The sequence below is a fragment of the Salvelinus sp. IW2-2015 genome, linkage group LG4q.1:29 (genome assembly GCF_002910315.2).
Source record: "Salvelinus sp. IW2-2015 linkage group LG4q.1:29, ASM291031v2, whole genome shotgun sequence".
NCBI classification, from domain to species: Eukaryota; Metazoa; Chordata; class Actinopteri; order Salmoniformes; family Salmonidae; genus Salvelinus; species Salvelinus sp. IW2-2015.
The window spans coordinates 2940365-2964769 of NC_036842.1; the positions used below are offsets into that span (position 1 = coordinate 2940365).

Genomic DNA, 24405 nt, shown 5'->3' on the forward strand with positions numbered 1-24405 from the left:
CTCTTTCTCTCTCCGTACAGAAGCAGGAGCTCCGGGGGGCGAGAGGGGCACTCATCCAAGCYAGGCACTGCCTGTCAGAGCCGGACCGGGGGGGACTCTAAACAACCCCCGGAGCTGCCCAAAATGCGTGTTTAATTACTTTTGGATTATCTCCCACATACCCTCCTAGTATAATAATTATGCKGTTTATCATAGGCTATACGCATGTGATAAACATCACCCCCAGGCGGCCAGGCCTATAGATATGGTGACCACGAAAATACCTTATTTCATTTTATTTCTCACGCCCCTTCACAAATAGGGCAAAACAGCTGTATAACAGCTGACAGCCGACAAGTAAAATGAACAATTAGACTATATTACATTACGCGCGTCACCTATTCTAGCGAAATGCCCTTGCCTCTGGGAAAGCCATCGGCTCGATATGTTGCGAGCAGAGAAAGTGAGCCTAGTAGCCGAAAACCACTTTACAGCCACTTGAATGTGGCCAGACTATAGTCTGCGACTCTGCGTGTAGGTTATTAGGCCTATAGTTTAGGGAGTTCCGCCCCTCACTGCGGGAGCTTCAAGCTCACTGTTCGCCCGTTCCTCTACCAGTTCACCTCGCTGCGAGTCCAGAGCAACGGATCAAAGCTAGCTGCTGGGACTCTGCACCAAGCTTCATTTCTAGAGGCTTCCCAACGAACCTGTCGGTTTTGTCGGACGTGGGATAAATAACATAAATRAAACACCTTGTTTTGGGGACCCAGTTATTTTATATTGTTTTGGAAGGCGCGAATTGCTGTTGCCAGGCAAGTCAAGTCCGCAGGTAAGCAAAAACATTTGACTCTGCCATGCGTTTTTCTTGCCAGATAGCCGAATAGCACCTCTCTGACCAATAAATGACACCTCTATGTTTATTCAAACCAGTGTTTGTTTAATGTCTCCAGGTTGAACATATAGCTGTCCCTCTGCTTAGTAGGCTATTTGCTCCGTGTTTATAATCAGGCTAAGAAACCTCAATAGGAATGTCACAGGTGATCCTGCATAGAAAACCATTCTTGATCCAGAGCGCAATTGGATTCTAAAAGTGAAATGTTATTTATGACCATGSCTGAGCAAAGGACAAGGAGCATGAACATGTCAACATCTATAGATATTCAGGAGCTAGGCACGTGCTCTAGGAGGCTAGAAGCATATGACTTGTTTCAGAAAAATMAATGATACCCTCCGGAATCTTCAAGTCGCAGTTCGAATACGACAATCTAAAGATCGAATGAGAGTGAAGTGTTCGAATCCTCAATCAAGGAACGGGACATTCTGGATCGATGCTCAAACAGGCGCGGTAGTCTCATTATTTGCCTTCATACACATTATTATTTGCCTTCGTAAAACCGCGTAATGTTCTCTAGATCCTCACGATAACTCCATATTTCGTCCGTGATCGAGTTGAGAATGTATGGCGCTATTTCGTTAATAAAACGTTTTTGCTACGTTTYTTACACCAGTCGTGGAATGTGCAGAGTATCGATCCATGCGGGAAAACTTCTTCCCTTAGATGTATGCCCGCATGCATGTGAGTGCATTTTCAGCATGGAATTACAGGTTTACATACTGTAGTATCAAACTTGTCTTTATAATTGTCTCATAGCTGCTTTCTGTTTGAAAGTGAAGGCACTAGCGTGATTACCAAATGCAGGTCAACTGTACTGGACACTAGTAGTACATGAAATAAGCTTTTTTTGATGTGGACTAAGTATAAAAGTAAACCAATTCATCAGAGTTTTTTCAGCGGTTCTGTCCTTGACAAAGCCCTGCTCTGCCTCTGTCTTTATCTGACTATGACTGTCAAGAGTGTTGCCACCGAGTCTAACATTGACACAGACTGCATTCCCCACTGCACCACACTAGCCCTGAGCAAATAATGCAGTGTGTGTGTGTGTGTGTGTGTGATTAACTACTGCTGCCTCTCTGCTGAAGCCCACCCCCTGCTGTCTCTGCCTAGCATGCAATAACAGAACAGTGCCAGGAAGCCAAACTGTCCTGACTGCTGCCGCCCCAACACAACACACACACAACACACACACAGAGGGACAAAGATGGCTTTTTATTTTCAGTCTGAAAGGACAAAATTGACCCAAAATTGGCCAATCGCTTTTTAATTTTTTCCCCTTTTGACATTCTTAACAGCCATATGAGAATCTTCACTTTCAGGTAAGTGTTTATAAAAAATAAAATAAAACAGACTTGAATTTGTGTATTAACTGTCCAGCCATACTCATTGATAGATGTTCTCCTACAGGAGTACATGCTGTAGAATAGTGTAATTTCTAGGAAGAAAGAGATACACTCCGAATCTGGCTGACTATTTGGTTGTGTTCATTTCTACAGTTGATGGAGCTGAAGAAATGGACAGCCCCCTCATATGAAACTCCTTACCACGTCCATTCTTGTTTTTGTTTTGGGTGACAGGTAGATACCCCGTTGAGAACATGGAACAGCAGCTATGACTGTATGATTCCGGCCAGGTCACACGTAATACAAGTCGGTATTGGACGTCCATCCATGTCTGAGGACGTCAGGAGATGATGTGAAAACCGGCACCCTAGGGGCAACAGTGAGCACTGTTACCTTCAAGTAGGTTTCGGTTTTGCTCGGGGGATGGTGGATGGGCGTACGCATTTTCCTCAGATTCCGAAGGCTGCGAGTTCGAATCTAGCGYTAGAAAGTTGTTTATGAGATTTTAGTTTTAAGCCTCTCAAACCTTATCCATTCAGAGTTAATGCCTAACCTTAAGATTTTGGAGCTAATGCCTAAACTTAACCTTAAAAACACTTTTGCGACAACAACGTTTGTGACAACTTCGAAAGTTGACGTTTGAGACACCTGGATGAACGTCTAATTCTGACATGGGACTGAGAGCTAGTTGATGATTCAGAAGTAGACCGTGTACCACACTGTCTTGTCTGTATTGCCAATTCGCTCTATTGGTCACACATTTGAATACGTTTGTAACTCATGCTGTTGGAACAAGAGTTGGAACAACAATCAGTGCTCTTTCCGGTGCTTTCCAGACAGTTCTTGTGTCAAAAAAACAACATCAAAAGGAATTCAGTTTGTACTGTATATGTAAACATGCATCTCAACAAACTCCCCTCCTACAGCCTGTGTCTAGCCTATTAGTTGGTTCCTAGATATTATTTACATGGGAAACACAAGCTATACTATTAACACCATAAATCCTCCAGTTTCTGGTGTTGTTTGATATTGGATGACTAATCTCTTGTATTATTACGCTACGTCATCTATATTGCTTTCCTAATTCATTTCGGGGTTGGGGGATACGTGTGTGTACTACTGTGAACCATTTCCAAGGTTTGTCTCTAGGTATTTAGCTCTGTGTGAAGAGACGGCAGGACACCCAGGAGAAACAAGACAAATGAACCTCCTAGTCATGTGGATATTCTCATCGTCCTTCAGTCTTTAACAGGACTTACACAGGGAGAGGTGTTYGTGGTGCTGGGGTGGCGGTGTGAGAGTCACCCTGGTGCGACTTGCGCCTCTCCGCATTCAAGMCATTCCCGACCTCTGTGATGTTTCGGACGTTCTAGAACGTGAGACTGCATTCTAAAAGCCTTCATGTTCCTGGGGGGTCATGTGGGCTGAACAGAAAGTAGGATCCTCTCATTTAGGAGGCCTGGGAACGAGGACAAAGCTGAGAGCGTCGTAAGTTACAAACAACACTGGAGTGGAGTGATAGTGGTGGGGCTTATTGAGTTTACCACGAAGAGCTTAAAGCTTGTCCTTGTTTTAACTTTTACTGGCACCTCACACAGTCAAACACTTGATGGAGTAAATGAATGGGTTAGAATCGATTGGAATCAATGGAGCATTAGTGTGGAACCAGTGGTACAGAGGTTGATCACTGTCATTGCTTAAACCTTTTCTGGTACCACACACTTTTTGCCATGGATCAGGGAGAAAATGATGCTGTTTTTATAGCTCATCTCATCCTTTTGTTTATATTTTGCCAAGAGAAACATTTAGCCGTTTTTAAGAAATGTTCCTGCTATTCTACACATTTTGCTATTCCGGCCCTGGTACCACACATACAGTTAGAGACTGGTCTCCGACATACAGTCAGAGACTGGTCTAGCTAAGCAATGGGTTAGAATCGATGGGAACACTTGTAAGCTTCCCACGGTGTCATAGACGTGTCATAGGCGTGATGGAATATATCCTATTAACTGTCGAGCAACATGATCATGAGGTGTTTACTGTAGTCTTTCAATCCTAGTTCATCCTGCAGACGGACAGCTCGGTGATTCCCGCACCAGACATAACGCCAACTCTGTTAGTTAGAGGAGAGGAACGGAGAGGATTGCACCTTTTGGTTTTCACCAGTGGGTGTGAAGTATTTTCATCCTGACTCATGAGCATTGAGCAACACCACGATCCACTATCAAATGCCTGTTCCTAAAAAGTTGAATTGATTGCGTTGATATGAAATGAAGTTTTATTTCTTAATTCAGTCGGTGTTAAGATAAGTATGCTGTAGGGAATGCGTTTAAACAATGCCTTCTCTTCATAACCTCCACTGTTATGTTCAGCTCCCTGAACCTCTGCTCAAGCACTGTAAGTGTGCTCTTAATAGCATTCCTTTGGGTTAAAATGGTTATTGATTAACTCTTGAAGTTCAGACAAAGAGTACTGAGAATCGCCACAGTAAATACAAAATCTGTTCACTATCAATATCTGATTTCTGCTTTCCTCTCTGCAGATCTTCTGCACAATCTTGTGACACCAGGCTTCTGTGTACCAATCGACCATGTCGGATCTTTCCATTGCCTCCGCAACCCATCAGTGACGACCACTAACCGTTTGTTTCGGACAAACATGTCAGCCTGCGGCGAGTTTGCAGAACACGTGTGGAAACCCGGATCGTGTAAGAACTGCTTCCACCCGCGTAGCGCCCACTGTGCTAGCGGGGGCCTCATAGTGTCCTGTGGTGCCCTGAGGGCCAGTCTGGGTGGAGAGGAGGAGGATGGCCAGGGGGTAACCGTGCCGTTGCTCTATTCGAAACCCACCATCGCTGTCCGCCCTACCATGATGCACCCTGACACCAGCGACATGCTGGCAGATGTCAACATGAACATAGAGCAGGTGAGAACTCACCAACTCAAATACAGATTTGTGACAATGCATTTTACCTTCCTATGCAATAACCATGTCAATATATAATAAATACACAATAGAAACCTATAGGTTTCAGAGTCACTTAATTCAAGTGATTCAATAACGACTGCATGTTTTCTATAACCATGAATTGTGTTTCCCCTCCATGTGTCACCAGGAAAATCAGAAGAGTCCAGGGGACAGACTGAGCCTCAAGATGTTGGACCTGTCCCCGATCTACATAGACAGTAACGGCTGTAACAAGGCCCTGAGAGAAGCAGTACTACACAGTACTACAACCCCTGGGAAGATGGACTACCCGTGCAGCCGCTTCTCCCCTGGACCTCTAAGCCCCCTGTCCCCTCTGTCCCCGTCTGCCCTGCAGAAGGACTCTAGTATGATCATCAGCAGTATCTTTGTGACCCAGGAGGATGGCCACGGCCGGGGGCCTCATAGTGCCCACAGTCTGAAGGAGAATGGGAACAGCAACGGTGAATTCTCCTACAGGCAACAAATCACCAAGAATACCAAAACCGCCAAGAGCACTTACAATGGGAATGGTGTCGACACTAGGGGGTCTTCCAAAGTCCAGGTCGTCCAGGATGTACAAGCACCTTTGGGGATTGCTATCAACATCATCGCCACGGCAACCACAACAGCCGGTAACGGCATTGGTAACGGTCTGATCACCGCCACAGCCGCCCCAAGTAACGGGCTCACGTCTGGTACCGCAGACTCGTCCAGCACTTATTTCGTCCCAGCCTTAACCACCATGGGCTCAGGGGCCTCTCCGGGCCTACTAGTGCCCAACTTCCAACCCTGTGGAGGTGGCAYAACCAACTCCTTTCTCTCTGAGCCTGTCTCCAGCCTGTCTCTGTCAGACTCCTGCTCCTACCGCAGCAGCACAGACTCCCTCACAGGACCTGATGGCTTCAGACTGCTGGGGCCAGATAGTCCCACACCTCAGAGCCTCTCAGCCAGCCCTCCCTCAGAGGGACAGACGATGTCGTCAGAGCCCATCTATGCTGAGAGCACCAAGAGGAAGAGGAGGCCTCAGAGCGCTGGGGAGAACGGGAAGCCCAACCCCCCCCAGGCCCAAAAGCAATGCTCGGAGCTGGAGCTCACGGGAGAGGGTCAGAACCATAGGGCAAAGATAACTGTCATGGCCGCCCATACTGAGGAGAACAACCGGACCTTCTACCTGAGCAGCCCGGACTCAGCCGTCAGCACCCAGTGGCCACATTTCAGCCCCACGGCCCTCAGTAACCCTGGGAGTCCAGCCTTCAAGTGGCCCTCTAGCTCCTCTGTCACAGAGACATCCTCCACATCATCCCCAGCCTCCCCTGCCTCCCTCCAGCCCAAGCCCCAGAACAGCCCCCCTATCCCCCCCAAGAGGAACAACCGTTCCCCAAAACCACTCCTCGGGACCTCTAGTCTCTCCCCAGTCCCTCTCCCTGAGCTCAGCATCCAGGGAATCCAGGCTCTGTCTCTATCCCCCAGGGAGAGCGACATCCAGGTGCAGGTGAAGCACCAGATGGAGCCCCACAACTCAGCCTCATCGGAGGCCCGGAGGCACAAGCTCCACACCACCGCCTGGAACTGGGAGGGCCGGATCGAGGAGGAGGAGGAGGAGGAGGAGGGGGAGGAGGGCCATGCCCAGGAGAGTTCCTCTCGGAACAGGGTGATGGGGCTCATCAATGGGGCGGCTGTCTGGAGGGAGGCCAGGGATTGGAGACCCACTGGGGGGTTGCAGGGCAGCACCCAGACCCTGCCAGGCACCGTGGCCAACAATGGTGCCAGTCAGAAACAGAAGCAGGCAGGCTGCAGCGGCGGCAGCGTAGAGGAGGGCAAACATAGCAGGAGCATGTTGACCAAAACGCAGCCGTTGACTCCATCGTCRGTCTCCAGCACGGTGCAGCTCTCAGCAGAGGGGAAMAGTTCAAGCCAGGGCCCCACTCCTCCACCCCCTCCGCCTAAGAAACACCACAGGTAAGAAACTAGGCCTGGGCCTTTTGTTTTTTACACACTCTATGAGCTATGGCCTATGGATGGCATTCCTGAGAGGGTCGAATGAAGAGCAGTCATTGTACTGTAGTGAAGTAGCTTTACTCATCTTTGTCGTCGAGTCACTCTTTTGTCATGTACGGTACCTGGATTATTTCCCTCACACTGAGCATTGCGGTATGGATGGTGTTCCTGAGAGTGTAGAATSAATGACGGCGAGTCTGAAAGAGCAAAAGGCCATGGCTCGTCTTTGTAGCTTACTAGTTGAATACACAGTATATTCGTCGAGTTCAGTGTTCAGTCATTTGAGTTGGAATTAGATGGCTTGCTTCATATCGACGAGACAACATTTTAGGCAAACGCGATTCTTAATGTATCAGTTCAGATAGGCGTTTGTTTTATTTCCACTCTTTCCACTCTTGTCATTTTCTTTATAGCTTTTAAAAGGCTCCCCACTTARCCAATGCACTGCTTGGTTCAGGCATAGTGCAGTACAGCATGCCAGACAGACCATAGAACCGAGTGCAAGTCTTTGTYGCGCGACAGTAATGAAACTCATTCATCATTATGCAGTACATAAATTAAGCAACGCAAAGGGCATTAACACTTACTTTATGTAGTGTAGACATTTTAAATGTCCCTTGTACTCTAAAAGGTTTTTGCTGTTTGATAATTAACTATTCACTTGTCAGACTATTTTGGGAATGTCAACACAACAGATGAATAGTTTAACACCCCCCCTCTCTGGTGCACCTAATCAGCTGACTAGAGAGGTCTGTTGTAGCAGCCATGTGGTTGGTTCTCTCTGCGTGTGGTGGTTAAATGWTGCTCCCTCGTCTTGTGCAGTGATGCGAGGCGAGCGAGGCGACTGTGATCTCGCCTTTCATTGTGAGATTATTCAGCCGGTGTCAGCCTCCATTCTCATTCCAGAACCCTTAGGATCATTCAGACTGTTCCGGAACCAGTCTCAATGCATTCCTTGTTCCATTTGTAGTAGTCTAAGGGTGGYGTTACACAACGCAACTCGGAAACACAATTTCAGGTGCTTGCAACTGAGTTGCTTCTCGAGTGCTCTGTGAAACACCCCCTTGCAAATAATAAGCATATCATCTGCAAGGTTGTCGAAGTTGAAGCTTTTCAACGTCATGCAACTAGTCGCAAGAAACAGCCAATCAGAATTTATGCCTTTGTCACATTCGAAGGTTCGGAACACCGGCCCAGTTGTCATGTCAACAACACAGACAGTACATTATGAAGATGGGCAGAAACTGCTTCTCCAATAGAAATCCCCGATCACACCTGTAGGCGATGACATGACAACGTTAGTTAAGCTCATGCGTAGCAACACATAAAATCGGGTCACACGTGCAGGCCGTCAAATCAAAAAGGCACTCCTTCGACGTAAAGGAGTTTTTCACGGAAATGAAAACGCGTCAGCTCGTCACTCTCACGAGGTTGGAGTAACAACATGTTCAATTACTTAAGACGTTGGCTCCAATCTAAGTTGTGCCTAGATTTCAAGAAAATGTACAACTAAAGGACGAATTTTTCACTTCTCGTCGACTTCTCAAACGCCAGCCCGGTCTGCTTGGTCTGTTTCGCCAGCGTACCCCGGATGTTGATGCTAGCACAAAAGCTAAAGGCCCGTTCATTTTCATTGCTGCCCCATTTGAATGCGGAGTTACGCCAACTCTGTATTCACAATGTAATCACAATGTACAAGGCCCAATGCAGCAGATGGCATGGGGGTGAGTTTAGAATTCTCAAACAGTATGACAGAAGCAGCTTCAATTTCATTTGGCTGTCGCATGCTATTTTAATCGTGTTGGGAGTTGCTTCATGTAACAGCAAAGTTGTTTGAGATGTCACCTGCAACCTGCAACTGCACACTAGAACTGCGTGCAAGTTGAGTCGTGTAACTGCAGCCTAACTTTTCATTCTAAAAGTCAAGAACAAAATGGGCATTAAAAACTTTCCCTGTCATATTCTACATTTGTTTTGGCCACCACACAATAGATGGGACTGGGGGGGAAAGGGGTCCTTGTGCCTTGTCTCATTGACACTGACAGGCACGCACAAAGATAACATTGTCAACTAACCAAGATGTTGCTGTGTTWTCATGCATCTATAAGATGTGAATACGCATTTTAACAAAGCTCGAATTCAAATGTTCAGGAAACCAATCAATGTTTCCAACATTGGTAATAGCTAGTTGTGACCTACCTATGAAACAAATATAGCCACATGGCTATATAAAATAACCTAGCTGTTAAACTCTAGTGACATTTCCCCCCATGTACTATTTAGACCTCAGATTATTAATACACGTTGAGGTTGCTGACTCATACACCCAAAGCAGAAGGAGACATAGCTTGCCGCCATGTTGACGTCAAATGGTCATTTTAAAATAAACCTTGCTTTTTGTCGGGGCATGTTGTAGGTTTAGAATACAATTGGAAATTGCTCAAGTCCTTGCAGAGTTCAGAACAGAGCAGCTTTAGGTGTCAACAAGACCGTGCTGATTCTCTGCTGGTTCTATGTGTATATGCCTATTTCTACATCTCATTTCTAAGTTTCAAACTGCAGGGAGGCTGTAGTGGTGTTAATTGTGTATTCATATGAAAGTGTGTTCAAATGTGTCAAACCAATACCGTATTAGGCTAAGTTATTGGGGAGCAAGGTCATCCCAAACACCTTTCTCCTCTTCATAATTTGGCAACTTAAAGTTTGACATTTGAAACTTTTCAATACGAAACAAATGAGTCTCGGCAGCAGCGTTTGTTTTGGCTGTAGGGAACTCTAGAACCCCTGTTGCTGATTGCATTTCCCAGACCCGTATTTTTGTTGTAATACTAGGAAGCTGATGCATCTCTCCCATTATATTATGACATTGCAAGCATGCTGCTACTGTTCAAAATACACTTTCTAGAGACATGTGGGAACATGCCTTGCCCTAGCAACCGTCATGCTTTTGGGTATTCAGTTCTTATTTTGTTTTCCCCGAGAGCTTAACTGCTATAGCGCACACTAGGACTAGGCATGAACTGCCACGCCGGTTCTTCCCGTGTTTAAACAACGTGCCTCAGAGTCACATTAACCCTCACATAGACTTTACGGTGAACTTTCCCGAAATAATGAAGCTCTGTCAGCTTCACAAGAGCTCTCCTCTCGGTCTTCTGCTAAGAAACAGTCAGATGYCGACAGATTCAACTTCGCAGCTCAGAATTCACCCAATATAACTCCGGAAACGTCAGACTTTAATCKCGCAGAGACAAAGTGTCTTAGAAAAGCCTTTGAGAAGAGTGTAAGACAGACAGTTTGTGTGTCCCAAATGGCCCTTTATTCCCTACACTTTTGACCAGAGCCCATAGGAAATAGGGTGGCATTTGAGACACATCTAGTGGTGTTTCCACCAGGCTGAGGAGGAGGAAAACAGGCAAACCAACCAAACCCCGATGAGGCGGCATTTTTGTGTGATGAATCATTAAAGAACCCAGATGGTTGAGAAGTCTGTCCTTCTCACGYCGGGAATCGTCATCTCAGTTCTTTGATCACTGTGAGGAACCAAACYAACGTCCTCACTGGGAGGTCCTTGTGTGAGGTGATACTTTTGATGCAGTCRTTTCATCCTTAGTGGGTCATTCCATGTGATTTCCGCAAGCCATGATACCCACCATCTCAGATTGCTCTGCAATCGTTTCTGTATTTGGAAACATAAAAGATGAGCATTCCTGAAACTTTATTTTTGTTGCAATTTGATCTTTGKGAAATTAAGCTAATTGATTACACCCAAATTGGCCATTTAAATTTCTAGGATTCATATAATATTCAGTAAATATAGTATCTTACATSCAATTTGGACCAAACTAACAATGAGTAAGACATGAGGAATCCAAAGAAATGGTCTAAAGTCACCCACAGACCCGCCACACCAATCCCAACAARGAGTATAGAGTATCAGTTCTCTGTGTCTTGGTAGTATGGAGCTYCAGCTCTGAGCATTTATCTTCATCCTAGGTCATGTATTCTCAGTGAARTTGGTGATGTTTTTTTCCCGTTCAGAGAAATTGMTCARTGAAGTTGTTAGGTTTATGTCCCATCCTACATCCTGATATTACCAGGTTCTGACCACTAGATGGTGCTGTTCCTGCTATTAGGTGATTTACCAAAAAATTATCCGCACCCCCTRAACGATAAAGGYATATTTCACCCAAATTACAAAGTAATATTAGTTTCCTTACCCTGTAAGWGTCTATGGACAAGGTATGACAGCAATCCATGCTTTGGTTTAGTTTACAAGGCCACTGTTTCAAYTGCTAACGTTTTAGRATTTGTGGCACAAATCCAATGCAAGTCAATGGTACAAACAAAAAGAAAGCATGGGTTACTGTCATACCTTGTCAATAGACTGCTTACAGGGTAAAAAAAAAACAATGCCATGATGGTGGGTGTTGAAATCCTCTTCGTTGTGCTTTTTGAGGTGGAACGACCCTAGTGACAGTTGGTCCAAACCGTTGTGTGTGGCCTACCATCTTACCCCCATCAGTCCTGTGTGTGTATTATGGGATGTGGGTGTGTCAGGTCAGGGCAGGACACCCGGAGGGGTTGCCTAAAGTAGTGGAAGAGCAGATTGTTGCCCGGGGCAACTCCCAAACTGTCCATGGCAATGAGGTGCCACCCCCAGCCAAGATCCCCCCCCCTCCGCGATCAGCTTTATCCTTTCCGGATGGCAGAGAATAGACTAGATAGCATAGTTGCTGGGTTTGAAAGAGTACAGGGGAAACGCTGCAGTGAAGAAGTGCGTTTGTGTGGTTTGTGGAGGTTATGAGATACGGCCTTTTTCTTTAAAGGTGCCATTGCTTTTTCTGTGGAGAGAGACTTTAAATACACACATGACTCTTGTTGAGGGAGTGTTGCATTACTTCCTAGTTTGTGGTTTTTGAACGAGAGTAAGGACCTGGAATCATAATGTGRCTGATGGCCATCCTGCCTGGACCTTTGCTGATACTTCAGTCTGAGGTACTGTATGAGACTTTTCTGAAACATACCTTTAGCCAAACTCTGTTGAACATAAACAATATGSTCTTGTAGATATGATCTAGTGAACTTTCTTTGTTGCCCTATGTTGAATAAGATGGTTCTAATCTTGGTCAAATTCAACTTTTTGGAAGTACTGCAAACTAAGGTTATTTTTCGTCAGACCAAAACCATACAACTTATGGACTGAAACAATAACATTGCAGTGGGATCGAGAGGTCAGAGGTTAGAGGTCAGAGGCGATCTCGTCAGGCGTCCCCCATAGGTTGGCACTGCTTGTCAGAGCTGAGAGCTGAAACCAGCCCTGTGTGTGAATCCATTGCCTGCTGCCCAGATAGGAGACGCCAGTATCTTATCTGATTACATAAACCTCCCCATGTCATGCCTTCCAGGTTTATTTCTCCAGGGTTGGGGATGTGGATGGAGGTTACAGGCTGCGTCCTGAATGGCACCCTATTCCCTTTATAATGCACTACTTGTGACCAGAGACTAGGGCTCTCGTCAAAATGAGTGCACTATGAAGGGAATAGGGTGCCATTTGGCATGCAGCCCCAGTCATCTGGATAGGAGGTGATGGGGTGAAACGCATCTTCCATAAAAGACGGTTGGCGACAGACGGATGTAGGATATATCTGAACGTTAAATGGGTTATATCCATCCTGGGAGCATGACTGACGGAGACCTTGAGGACTCATAAAACATAAAGCTCTCTAAGGCGTAGCTCTCAGCGGTGGCAGACGGAGCACCGTGAAACGAAGCGTTGCTGCACCACACCACACGTCCCATTGCTGTTGCTGCTGCTGCTGCTTGTAGTTCTGCTCTGCACGTGTTATGGGTACAGTGACTGCTGCCCATAGAGAGGAGAGAGGGAAGAAGGGGGAGAGAGAAAGGGAGGGAGGAAAGGCCTGTGCCTGTACATTAATATACTTCCCAAAGAGGGAGGGAGGGAGGGAGGAAAGGCCTGTGCCTGTACATTAATATACTTCCCAAAGAGAGAGGGAGGGAGGAAGGGAGGGAGAGCCCTGTGGCTGTACATTAATATACTTCCCAAAGAGGGAGGGAGGGAGGGAGGGAGGGAGGGCCCTGTGGCTGTACATTAATATCCCTGGCAGCAAGGCCGTGGTTTATGACTGGCCTGCTTTTCATATGACCTTGTTGCTGAAACAATGGTCACTATTCTTCTCAAAATAATAACTAACCCGCATTTGCAAGGCAACAAAATCAGCATTACAACACACCAACGTTACTGGTGAATCACTGACTGGTCCTGGAGTTGTGTGAACTCTTCCACACTTACTTCAAGTGAGTCGCTCTAGATAGGAAGTGTCCGCTCAATGCTTAAAAAGGAAATMGAACGGTTCAGCCATTGAAACAGAATCTAGTCATTCTATGTCTACAACTATAAGACTARAGTTGCTTATAGTTGTAGACATAGAATGACTAGATTCTGTTACAACTATAAGCATCATCATCAGGCTGTGTTAATGTTGTATTTATAACCTCGCTAGCCTAACACCATGTTTAATTAACAGGCTAGCTTGCGGATGCTGCAGTGCTGCTGCTGGAAGAAGGCGACAGGAATGCTATTTTGTGGTCATGGTGATAGGGTAGCATACAAAATGATGAACTTGACTTCATATCATAATATTCACTCAGTTTTCTCTATATTGTCCAACAGCAATGAGCCAGTTATAGATCTGGATTGTATTTTCCGAGATAAACCCGCATGAATGCATTCAGGGACCCTATATGTACATATAATGTACTCTATAATAATGTTATGATGAATTATCATAAGAGTGGGCTTCTCTATTGCTATTCATAGCAGCACATGACTCTCATCAATGGTCCTCATATCATCCTCTAACACTCTGTATCGATCGCTAAATAGGCTACTTGCCAAGGTCACCCTCTGGCTCTGTGAAGAGAAATCGTGTTCTCAGTAATCTATTTCAACCAGAGCTGTCCTCCTCGATTCCCTATTCCACTTCCAATTTTAGAGACGCAATTGTCTGAATTGTTTTGTTCCATTTTTCAATGGAAATATTCATCATGACCGGGCTGGAACGGAAATCATTTTTAGATTTGTTACTGTATAGTATAGATGTAGTATATAATAGAATATCAGGGGTGGGCAAACTTTTTGTCATGAGGGCCACATCTGGATTTCAAAATTCAACAAAGGGCCGCAGAGATTTTGTTTCACCGATTTGTTCCTCAAAATCAATTTGCGGGCCAGGAAAAGGGCAGTTATTTAAAATATATAGGTCTATTATTATTTATACATACTTTCTATCTAGTTTTAGAGTTTCAAGTTAGGGATATGATAAATGGAAAAAATAAATAAATGGAAAAAAGTTTGGGTACCTTTCAGATGGTTAAACATTTGGGCAGTCTTGATACAACATATTGAACAGAAATGCAATGGTTCATTGGATCAGTCTAAAGCTTTGTACATAAACTGCTGCCATCTAATGGCCAAAATTGAAATTGCGCCTAGATTCCTAAGTCATATATTGGTCTTACTCTTGCATTTCAAAGGTGAAGGGGAAAAAATGGTGGGAAAACCATGTTTTTTTCTTTTCTTCGTATTATCTTTTACCAGATCTAATGTGTTATATTATCATACATTAGTTTCACATTTCCTTAAATTTCAAAGTGTTTCCTTTCAAATGGTATCAAGAATATGCATATCCTTGCTTCAGGTCCTGAGCTACAYGCAGTTAGATTTGGGTGTGTCATTTTAGGCAAAAATTMWAYGKAAAAAAYGTATGATCCTTAATTAAGCATTGCACCTGTACTACCATTACTGTACCTCAATTCCAACTTGCAAAGTTTGCATTTCTCATTTAACTTCTCAAAGTATTGCCATACAGGACGTCGCTGCTCCCGCTTGCCTTTCTCTGACATTTTTCCAACTATTAACGACAATGATGTAGTGGTGGAGAGTCGACTCCAAAATAATGGACGTCGGGGCCCGGTGTCAACTCCCATTTCTGAGTGTCAAGATTACGGAGGAGACTGATTAGTTGCCATACTTCCAAGAACARAAACACYCATCTTTCATTGCGAGCTAGCGAGGGACAGAGCGAGAGGGGAGGGGCACAGTATAGGCAGGTTGGCCACCAGGTAGGCGTAAATGTACACTATTACTCAACCCCTTAGACACTGGCGATTTATCAGAAAGACATATGCCCGAAGAGCTAATGGAAGCCATGCCATGATAAACAAGGTTTCAGAGCTTGTTATTGTTTCGGTAACCTTTTTATCCAACCATCATCTGACAACGTAGTCACAGTTCACTGACCATCAGGCAGGGGAAGTGATGGAGACTGCGGCCTAATTTAAAAGTTAGCTCGCTACTAGGTAGCTCTTCTCTTTTGTAACTCAAAGGAGGGCTGTGTGACTGAGAGAAACAGAGAAAGAGAAGAGAGAGAGAGAGAGAGAGAGAGACTCAGTACTGTAGAACATAATCTACCACAACATCACCCACAGGCAAGTGAGGCTTATCTTACAACGCTGCCATCTGTAGTCCCCTTATAACTTAACCGCTTATAACTCGCCCTCCCCTCAACCCTGATGCTTCTTTAAAAATACCACATGCATGTAATGATATCATGAGTGTCAACAGATCCACAAGGCTTCTTAGCACTGTTTACCTTCTACGTATTAGTTATAAGTACTGAGATCCAGACAAACACAGATGGACCTGTACACCGCAATTGACTTTTGAAGGTGAGGTGATTTACGCTAGAGCCTACAATAGCAGTGTTTACCGGGAACGTGATAACTGGAAATGTCTGGCAAATTGCCTTTGAAAGTTTATCGCAGTGCAGAGGACATTTATCTGCGTTTGTTTGGATCCCATCCTAAGTGTCCCTACGGTTCAGAACGAATACGCTGTCCAGTTATAAGACATTGGCACTGTTTCATGAGACCCTAATGATGGGAGGCTGTCCATGCATGTCTTCTCTTAAAGGCTCAATCTCACTCAAGGTCCTTCCCTGTAATGTATCCTTGACTGTCACTGAGGAGGTTGTCTTTAAATTTACTCAGGACACTAATTAAGACTATTACATTCCGATGGTAGCTGGGGGAAAATCTGATGAGGGAAATCTGATATTTAGGATACAAATTATCTCAGAGTTTTAAACTTAGAGAGAGAGAGTACCTCAACCTCTCACTCACCACCCCCCACCACACTCTCTCTCACACACACACACACACACACTCTGTCCTTTACTTTTTACCTCCACCTCAACATTTCCACCATCTTTCATCATCATACAGTGCCTTGCAAAAGTATTCATCCTCCTTGGTGTTTTTCCTATTTTGTTGCATTACAACCTGTAATTGAAATAGATTTTTATTTGGATTTCATGTAATGGACATTTTAAAAAATTGTCCAAATTGGTGAAGTGAAATTTAAAAAAATAACTTGTTTAAATTTTTTATTTTTTTTTAAACAGAAAAGTGGTGCGTGCATATGTATTCACCCCCTTTTCTATGAAGCCCCTAAATAAGATCTGGTGCAACCAATTACCTTCAGAAGTCACATAATTAGTTAAATAAAGTCCACCTGTGTGCAATCTAAGTGTCACATGATCTCAGTATACATACACCTGTTCTGAAAGGCCCCAGAGTCAGCAACACCACTAAGCAAGGGGCACCACCAAGCAAGCGGCACCATGAAGACCAAGGAGCTCTCCAAACAGGTCAGGGACAATGTTGTGGAGAAGTACAGATCAGGGTTGGGTTATAAAAAAATATCAGAAACTTTGAACATCCCACAGAGCACCATTAAATCCATTATWAAAAAATTGAAAGAATATGGCATCACAACAAACATGCCAAGAGAGGGCCCACCACCAAAACTCACGGACCAGGCAAGCAGGGCATTAATCAGAGAGGCAACAAAGAGACCAAAGATAAGGAGCTYCAAWGCTCCACAGCGGAGATTTGAGCATCTGTCCATAGGACCACTTTAAGCCGTACACTCCACAGAGCTGGGCTTTACGGAAGAATGGCCAGAAAATAGCCATTGCTTAAAGAAAAAAATAAGCAAACACGTTTGGTGTTCGCCAAAAGGCATGTGGGAGACTCCCCAAACCTATGGAAGAAGGTACTCTGGTGGGATGAGACTAAAATGGAGCTTTTTGGCCATCAAGAAAAACCCTATGTTTGGCGCAAACTCAACACCTTTCATCACCCCGAGAACACCATCGATGTTTTTCCATCGGCAGGGACTGGGAAACTGGTCAGAATTGAAGGAATGATGGATGGAGCTAAATACAGGGAAATTCTTGAGGGGAAACCTATTTCAGWCTTTCAGAGATTTGAGACTGGGACGGAGGTTCACCTTCCAGCAGGACAATGACCCTAAGCATACTGCAAAAGCAACACTCGAGTGGTTTAAGGGGAAACATCTAAATGTCTTGGAATGGCCTCGTCAAAGCCCAGACCTCAATCAAATTGAGAATCTGTGGTATGACTTAAAGATTGCTGTACACCAGCAGAACCCATCCAACTTGAAGGAGCTGGAGCAGTTTTGCCTTGAAGAATGGGCAAAAACCCAAGTGGCTAGATGTGCCAAGCTTATAGAGACATGCCCCYAGAGACTTGCAGCTGTAATTGCTGCAAAAGGTGGCTCTACAAAGTATTGACTTTGGYGCGGTGAATAGTTATGCACGCTTAAGTTTTCCAATTTTTTTGTCTTATTTCTTGTTTGTTTCACAATAAAAATATTTTGCATCTTCAAAGTGGTAGGCATGTTGTCTAAATCAAATGATACAACCCCCCCCGAAAAAAAATATATTTGAATTCCATGTTGTAAGGCAACAAAATAGGAAAAATGCCAAGGGGGATGAATACTTTCGCAAGCCACTGTAAACCTTTGGTGTGAAAAATAATACTGGGTCCTGCTCTGCTCAAGAATGAGAAGGGTTTTCACACACACACACACATTTTGCTGTGGTGATTTACGAGGTGATTGTAGTTAAAAGACCCGGTGGATAGAGCAATAGAGCCAGTCAATCTGAGATGAGATGAAGGAGCCGATCCTATGCTCTGTTATCCCATTAACCAGCTATAATGAAGCAACTGAAAAGCAGTGGCCGGCTTGTCACTCAGTCTAATCGCGTCCCATGATCAGAAAAACTACCCCAGGAGGATGGAGCTCCTTTTCATTCAGATATAATCAGATAGGCGCAATCATGGCAGGGGAAACCAAAAATTGATTTTCTATCTATCGTTTTAGAGTAGAGCTTTTTGTCGGTTGATTTGGAGAACAGGTAAATTATCAAATGGGGCTAGGAGGTGGAAAGTGGCAAACGTTTTCAAAAACAGCATTATTGAACGGTCAATTCGGCAAACTACAGTCTGTATTGTCTCTTTTTCATGACTTGGCATTGTTTTGGCTCTAAGTATTGTGTGGTAGAAGATTCTTTATCTAAAGAGACACAGCAATAACAAACACTCAGCAATAACAAACAGTCAGTCAGCCAGGAAAGTGAGAGTAATCTATCTGATGTTTTATGTGTTCTTGTGAAGAGTTGAGGCAAGTTACCTAATGGAGTGGCCTTACTGTCTTATTCACATCCAGACAGGTTGAGATATCTAGATAAGATGAAAGAGAAGATCAAAAGTAGATCGTAAACAACCGTCTCCTTCCCTGATGCAAAACTGACAGGGAAGCAGCACACAACACAACACACACTCGACCAGTTTCCTGAAATTAGACAGGAGTACTAAGATTCTGTGTTCTTTTTAACTGGTTGGAAGAATAGAGAACACTGTCTGTAATTGTTGAGAGGTGCAATAGAGACATTTTGTTAGATGTTTTTAAGCAGTGCAAGCATCAGACATGATAACAGTGAGTGTTRGTTTGTTTTTAATGGTGGGAAGCTGTTTCGTTATTATTCATTTCACTTCCTGGTTCTGGAGAAAAGGCACTAAACAATCCCCCCACACACATACACACACAGTCAGTCAGTCTCTATGTTCCTCTCTCTGCAGGGTGTCTGGTAAGATGAGTCAGAGCAGTGTGGAGCTGGACCGGTGTAGCCAGCAGGGCTCCGTAGAGAGCCTGTCCTACAGTCTCTGCGGCCTGGGGAGCAGCAGCCTGCCTACAGCCTCTATTGACAGCCTGCCTGGAGGTTCCAACAGAGCCCTCTCTGATTCTGGTGAGTACAGCCACCCGCCGGGACACAAAAACGAGGGACAAGAGATACGAGAGCAGAACCKAAAAAAATTTAAGTGAGCGCTACACACAAGGCTGTGCGATTTGGACAAAATATCGAARAGTTTTTTMMGGGGGGCCAGATATTGCAATTGCCATTATGAGTTGCGATTTTCAAACATACATACTGTGGTAACTAAATATAAATCCAAATGAAACAAATATTTTCCAACATTGTTATAGGCTACATATGATAATAGTTGGATTATTACACTTAGGTTTACATACACTTAGGTTGGAGTCATTAAAACTCGTTTTTCAACCACTCCACAAATTTCTTGTTAACAAACTATAGTTTTGGCAAGTCGGTTAGGACATCTACTTTGTGCATGACACAAGTAATTTTTCCAACAATTGTTTACAGACAATATATTTCACATATAATTCACTGTATCACAATTCCAGTGGGTCAGAAGTTTACATACACTAAGTTGACTGTGCCTTTAAACAGATTGGGAAATTCCAGAAAATGATTTCATGGCTTTAGAAGCTTCTGATAGGCTAATTGACATATTTGAGTCAATTGGAGGTGTACCTGTGGATGTATTTCAAGGCTACCTTCAAACTCAATGCCTTTTTCTTGACATCATGGGAAAATCTAAAGAAATCAGCCAAGACCTCCACAAGTCTGGTTCATCCCTGGAGCAATTTCCAAACGCCTGAAGGTACCACGTTCATCTGTACAAACAATAGTGCGCAAGTATAAACACCATGGGACCACGCAGCAGTCATACCGCTCGGAAGGAGACGCGTTCTGTCTCCTAGAGATGAACGTACTTTGGTGCGAAAGCGCAAATCAATCCCAGAACAACAGCAAAGGACCTTGTGAGATGCTGGAGGAAACAGTACAAAAAGTCTATATCTACAGGAAACGAGTCCTATATAGACATAACCTGAAAGGCTGCTCAGCAAGAAGAAGCCACTGCTCCAAAACCGCCATAAAAAAGCCAGACTACGGTTTGCAACTGCACATGGGGACAAATCGTACTTTTTGGAGAAATGTCCTCTGTCTGATGAAACAAAAATAGAACTGTTTGGCCATAATGACCATCATTATGTTTGGAGGAAAAAGGGGGAAGCTTGCAAGCCAAAGAACACCATCCCAACCGTGAAGCCACCGGAAGAAGGTGGCAGCATCATTGTTTGGGGCCTTTGCTGCAGGAGGGACTGGTGCACTTCACAAAACAGATGGCATCATGAAGAAGGAACATTATGTGGATATATTGAAGCAACATCTCAAGACAACAGTCAGGAAGTTAAAGCTTGGTCGCAAATGTGTCTTCCAAATGGACAATGACCCCAAGCATACTTCCAAAGTTGTGGCAAAATGGCCTAATACCCTGACTGCGTGCGCGAGCGTTGCAAAATAAATGTAGGAATATATGTTATTCAATTATTGTGCGCGCCAACGAGAGTCTGCGTTGCCAAGGGCTAAAATAGAAGTCTATTTCTATATCTATTTTTATTTCTGACGCAGATCGCGCTGTAAGGCCTGCCTCTCCCATCTCCTCATTGGTTTATAGAAGCAAGTACCAACGTGCCATCTCCTCATTGGTTATACCCACGTGGGTGATTGAAAGATGAACTGTTTTGCCGGTTGTCGTGGTAATACTATGAAAGTGTAGATGCCAATCACCATATAAGGTCAAAGATGAAAAGGCCTGGAAGGAGGAGAGATGACTAGAAACAATTCGGTTGACTGTTTTATGTGTGGATTAATTGTCGGAGTAGAGGACCTTGTGCATTTCAGGTAAAATAACAACTCAATGTTTATATCACAGGATATAGCAAGCTAGCTAAATAGCAACAGCAAGCTAGCTAAATAAGACAAATTAGCTAGCAAGTGCAAGCTAACTAGCTAAATTATCATACATGTTTAATGCTTTTCGACCTGTCCCCAACTTAATGTCATTGGTTCAGAGTTTGTTTTGATATTTTAACCTGCATGTCGTGATCGCGTTTGGTGTAGGGGGACAAATTAAATGTATGCACGATAGCACACGATAGCGCACGTGCGCAGCCGGTTTGGCTTCCATGTAAGGACAACAAAGTCAAGTTATTGGAGTGGCCATCACAAAGCCCTGACATCAATACCATAGAAAATGTGTGGGCAGAACTGAAAAGGCATGTGCAAGCAAGGAGCCCTACAAACCTGACTCAGTTACACAAGCTCTGTCAGGAGGAATGGGACAAAATTCACCCAACTTATTGTGGGAAGCTTGTGGAAGGCTACCCGAAACGTTTGACCCAAGTTGAACTATTCAAAGGCAATGCTACCAAATACTAATTGAGTGTATGTAAACTTCTGACCCACTGGGAATGTGACGAAAGAAATAAAAGCRGAAATAAATCATTCTCTCTACTATTATTCTGACATTTCACATTCTTAAAATAAAGTGGTGATGCTATTTGACTTAAGACAGGGAATTTRTACTAGGATTAAATGTCAGGAATTGTGAAAAACTGAGTTTAAATGTATTTGGCTAAGGTGTATGTAAACTTCCGACTTCAAATGTATTAAAACACATTTTTATTACCAAAATAATGTGCTATAAGCACTTATTAATTAATGAATAACATAATGAGTTCCTTATTTCTATTTTACCATTATGAGTTCTTAATTAACGTAAGTTAATTATTTATTCAGGTACCCATAGGCTACAGACGGAATAGGAAGCTTATGATTGTGTAATTATGTATAAGTAGACTCAATCGTTATTATAATTGAAAGGATACGACAAAGTACTTTAACACAAACATGTAAAACATAGGTTACCGATTACAAGGTGCAGCCTGTGTCCAAAACATTGAAGTTTGGTCCAGTCATTCAAAGCGACACTCAATGTTTCAACTTCTCCCTTCATTTTGTTATACAGTGTTGGAATGGCGACTTGGGAGAAATACGTGCGAGATGGAATCTTGTATCTCCTGTCCAGCTTGTTTATCTTCTTGAAGCCATCTTTGCTGACTGTGTAAATAGGAACATTTCTTAAGTTATATGATAGATGATAGCCTCTGTGATTTCTATGTGTCTGCAATCAATGCCTGTTCAGGTGGCTGGTTGTGGCTGAGGGGCTTTGCTACTGTCAGATGTTTTTTTCCACCATGCAATCATCGTAAAGTAGGGGATGGTTATTCTTCAAATGATTTAATACATTTGTCATGTTGCCTCTTGTTGTCGCCACAACTCTGAGCCACTTTTTACACAACACTTCAATTTGGATGACATTGGTTTGCCTGTAGCCAAAATACTGCCATTACCACAGAAGGTGCYCCTTTCTTTGGCACCAAATCGACGTTGTTGTTCTGATAAACASACACAGGTAAAACCCTTTCTTTCCTCACCAGAGTCTAACTGCACGCTTTAAGCGGGGACGCTTGTGATTGGCCAGCATGCWCAAGCCATGCAGAGAGTGAGAGAGTTCGCTTGCGATTGGTCAGCATCCTCTGTGCATGTACAGATGTAGGATCTACATTTGAGCCAGTTTGCTACAGCAGGAAATTAATCCTGCAGCAAAAGGAAATGTGAATTATTATGTGGATTATAATTAATGGACATTTTTGTAGGGGTTGATACATTTTTCGTAAGGGAAAATCAAGTCTGAAATTTCAAAGTGGAAATCTCAACGACACTACAAATGTTTAATTTCCTGCATTTAAGATCCTACATCTGTAGAGAGTGAATGAACAGAGTCTAGCGCATCTTATTGGAGGAGGTACCGTAGTCTCGTTTTTTTTGTATTAACGGAGTGTCAAAGAAAGGAGAAAATCGCAGCCTCTTGCGATACAGATGTTGCACGTCAATATCGCAATTTTGATCTGAATTCGATGAATTGTGCAGCCATAACTACACACATCCAACATCATCGGGGGAAATAATGTWAAAGAATTGTGCCCCAGAGTTGCTCCTGGGGGAAATCTTGCCCTTTATACCATGTTACCTGATTAGGAAAAACGTCTTCACTTGTTTTCCTATTGTGGTAGTCACATGGTTCGACTAGAAGGAAGCCATCTAKCTAGGTTGAAATTGGGAGAACAATCAGAAGAGGAAAAGGCCACTGCAGATATGAGGTTATAGGAGCAGAAGTCAAGTGTTCGTTTCTCTGTCCTCTTCCAAATTGTGTGTGTGCCTGTCTCTCTGTCTGTGTGACCAGCCTTTGTTTTGAAATATTCTTTCTCCAGATAGACAGATTGGATCAGTGTGCGTTTGAGTGCAAGTGAGTGTGTGTGTGTGTGTGTGTCTGACCCTGCGCACTGCTGGCTGAGGTCTGACGCACCGTCCCTCTTGTTTGGCGTCACTGTCTTCATCTCTCCATATAAGCACATGGGATGCAACTCAAATGGCACCTTGTTCACTATGTAGTGCACTACTTATGACCATAGGTCTCCTGTCAAAAGTAATGCACCACATAAGGAATAGGGTGCCATTTGGGACACTCCCAGACAGTATGTAATTGCCTCACTTCCTGGGAAGTGTTTGAAGAGATAATTATGGCACTTTGATAACGAGGAAAATAAGGGCTGTTGCTGCTCCGTGCATACATGCCATCTTTCGTTTAGATTTCCGCTCTGGAAACCCACTCGTTTAGTCTGTGTTACAAATGTGACTCTATTTCCTACAGTGTTCACTACTTTTGACCAGGGCCCAAAGGTCTGTTCAAAAGTAGTGCACTTTGTAGGGAATAGGGTGCCATTTGAGGTGCCGCCTTACTGTCAACAACCACACACTTACCCACCTCTCTGGGTTAGACGATGGAGTCTCACATTCTTTATYTTGTACTCTTTAATTCACCATTTCCTAATGGTAGAGCACAGCAGACATGTTGGCCATCATATTGAACTCCCTCGCTACACCCTCTCAGGGAACTTTGAATAGATGAAAATGTGACTAAGATGTTAGACGTTATAAGGGAGGGGCCACAGTGGCACAGTGATAGGATGGGTGCAGCTCGCCAAAGTCACCCAGGCAGATG

General features: G+C 43.9%; 1 protein-coding gene across 1 annotated transcript in view; it reads left to right on the plus strand.

The window, feature by feature from the left end:
* Window positions 1-364: 364 nt before the first annotated feature.
* The window catches only part of LOC111961248 (inactive tyrosine-protein kinase PRAG1-like), a 33491-nt gene continuing 9450 nt past the window's right edge, over window positions 365-24405 (plus strand). The window contains exons 1-4 of the mRNA XM_023983369.2: window positions 365-808; window positions 4760-5142; window positions 5333-7143; window positions 19210-19376. Of these exons, the coding sequence (XP_023839137.1) occupies window positions 4876-5142; window positions 5333-7143; window positions 19210-19376 (2245 nt within the window). The 5' untranslated portion in view covers window positions 365-808; window positions 4760-4875. The remainder of the gene's footprint in view (window positions 809-4759; window positions 5143-5332; window positions 7144-19209; window positions 19377-24405) is intronic.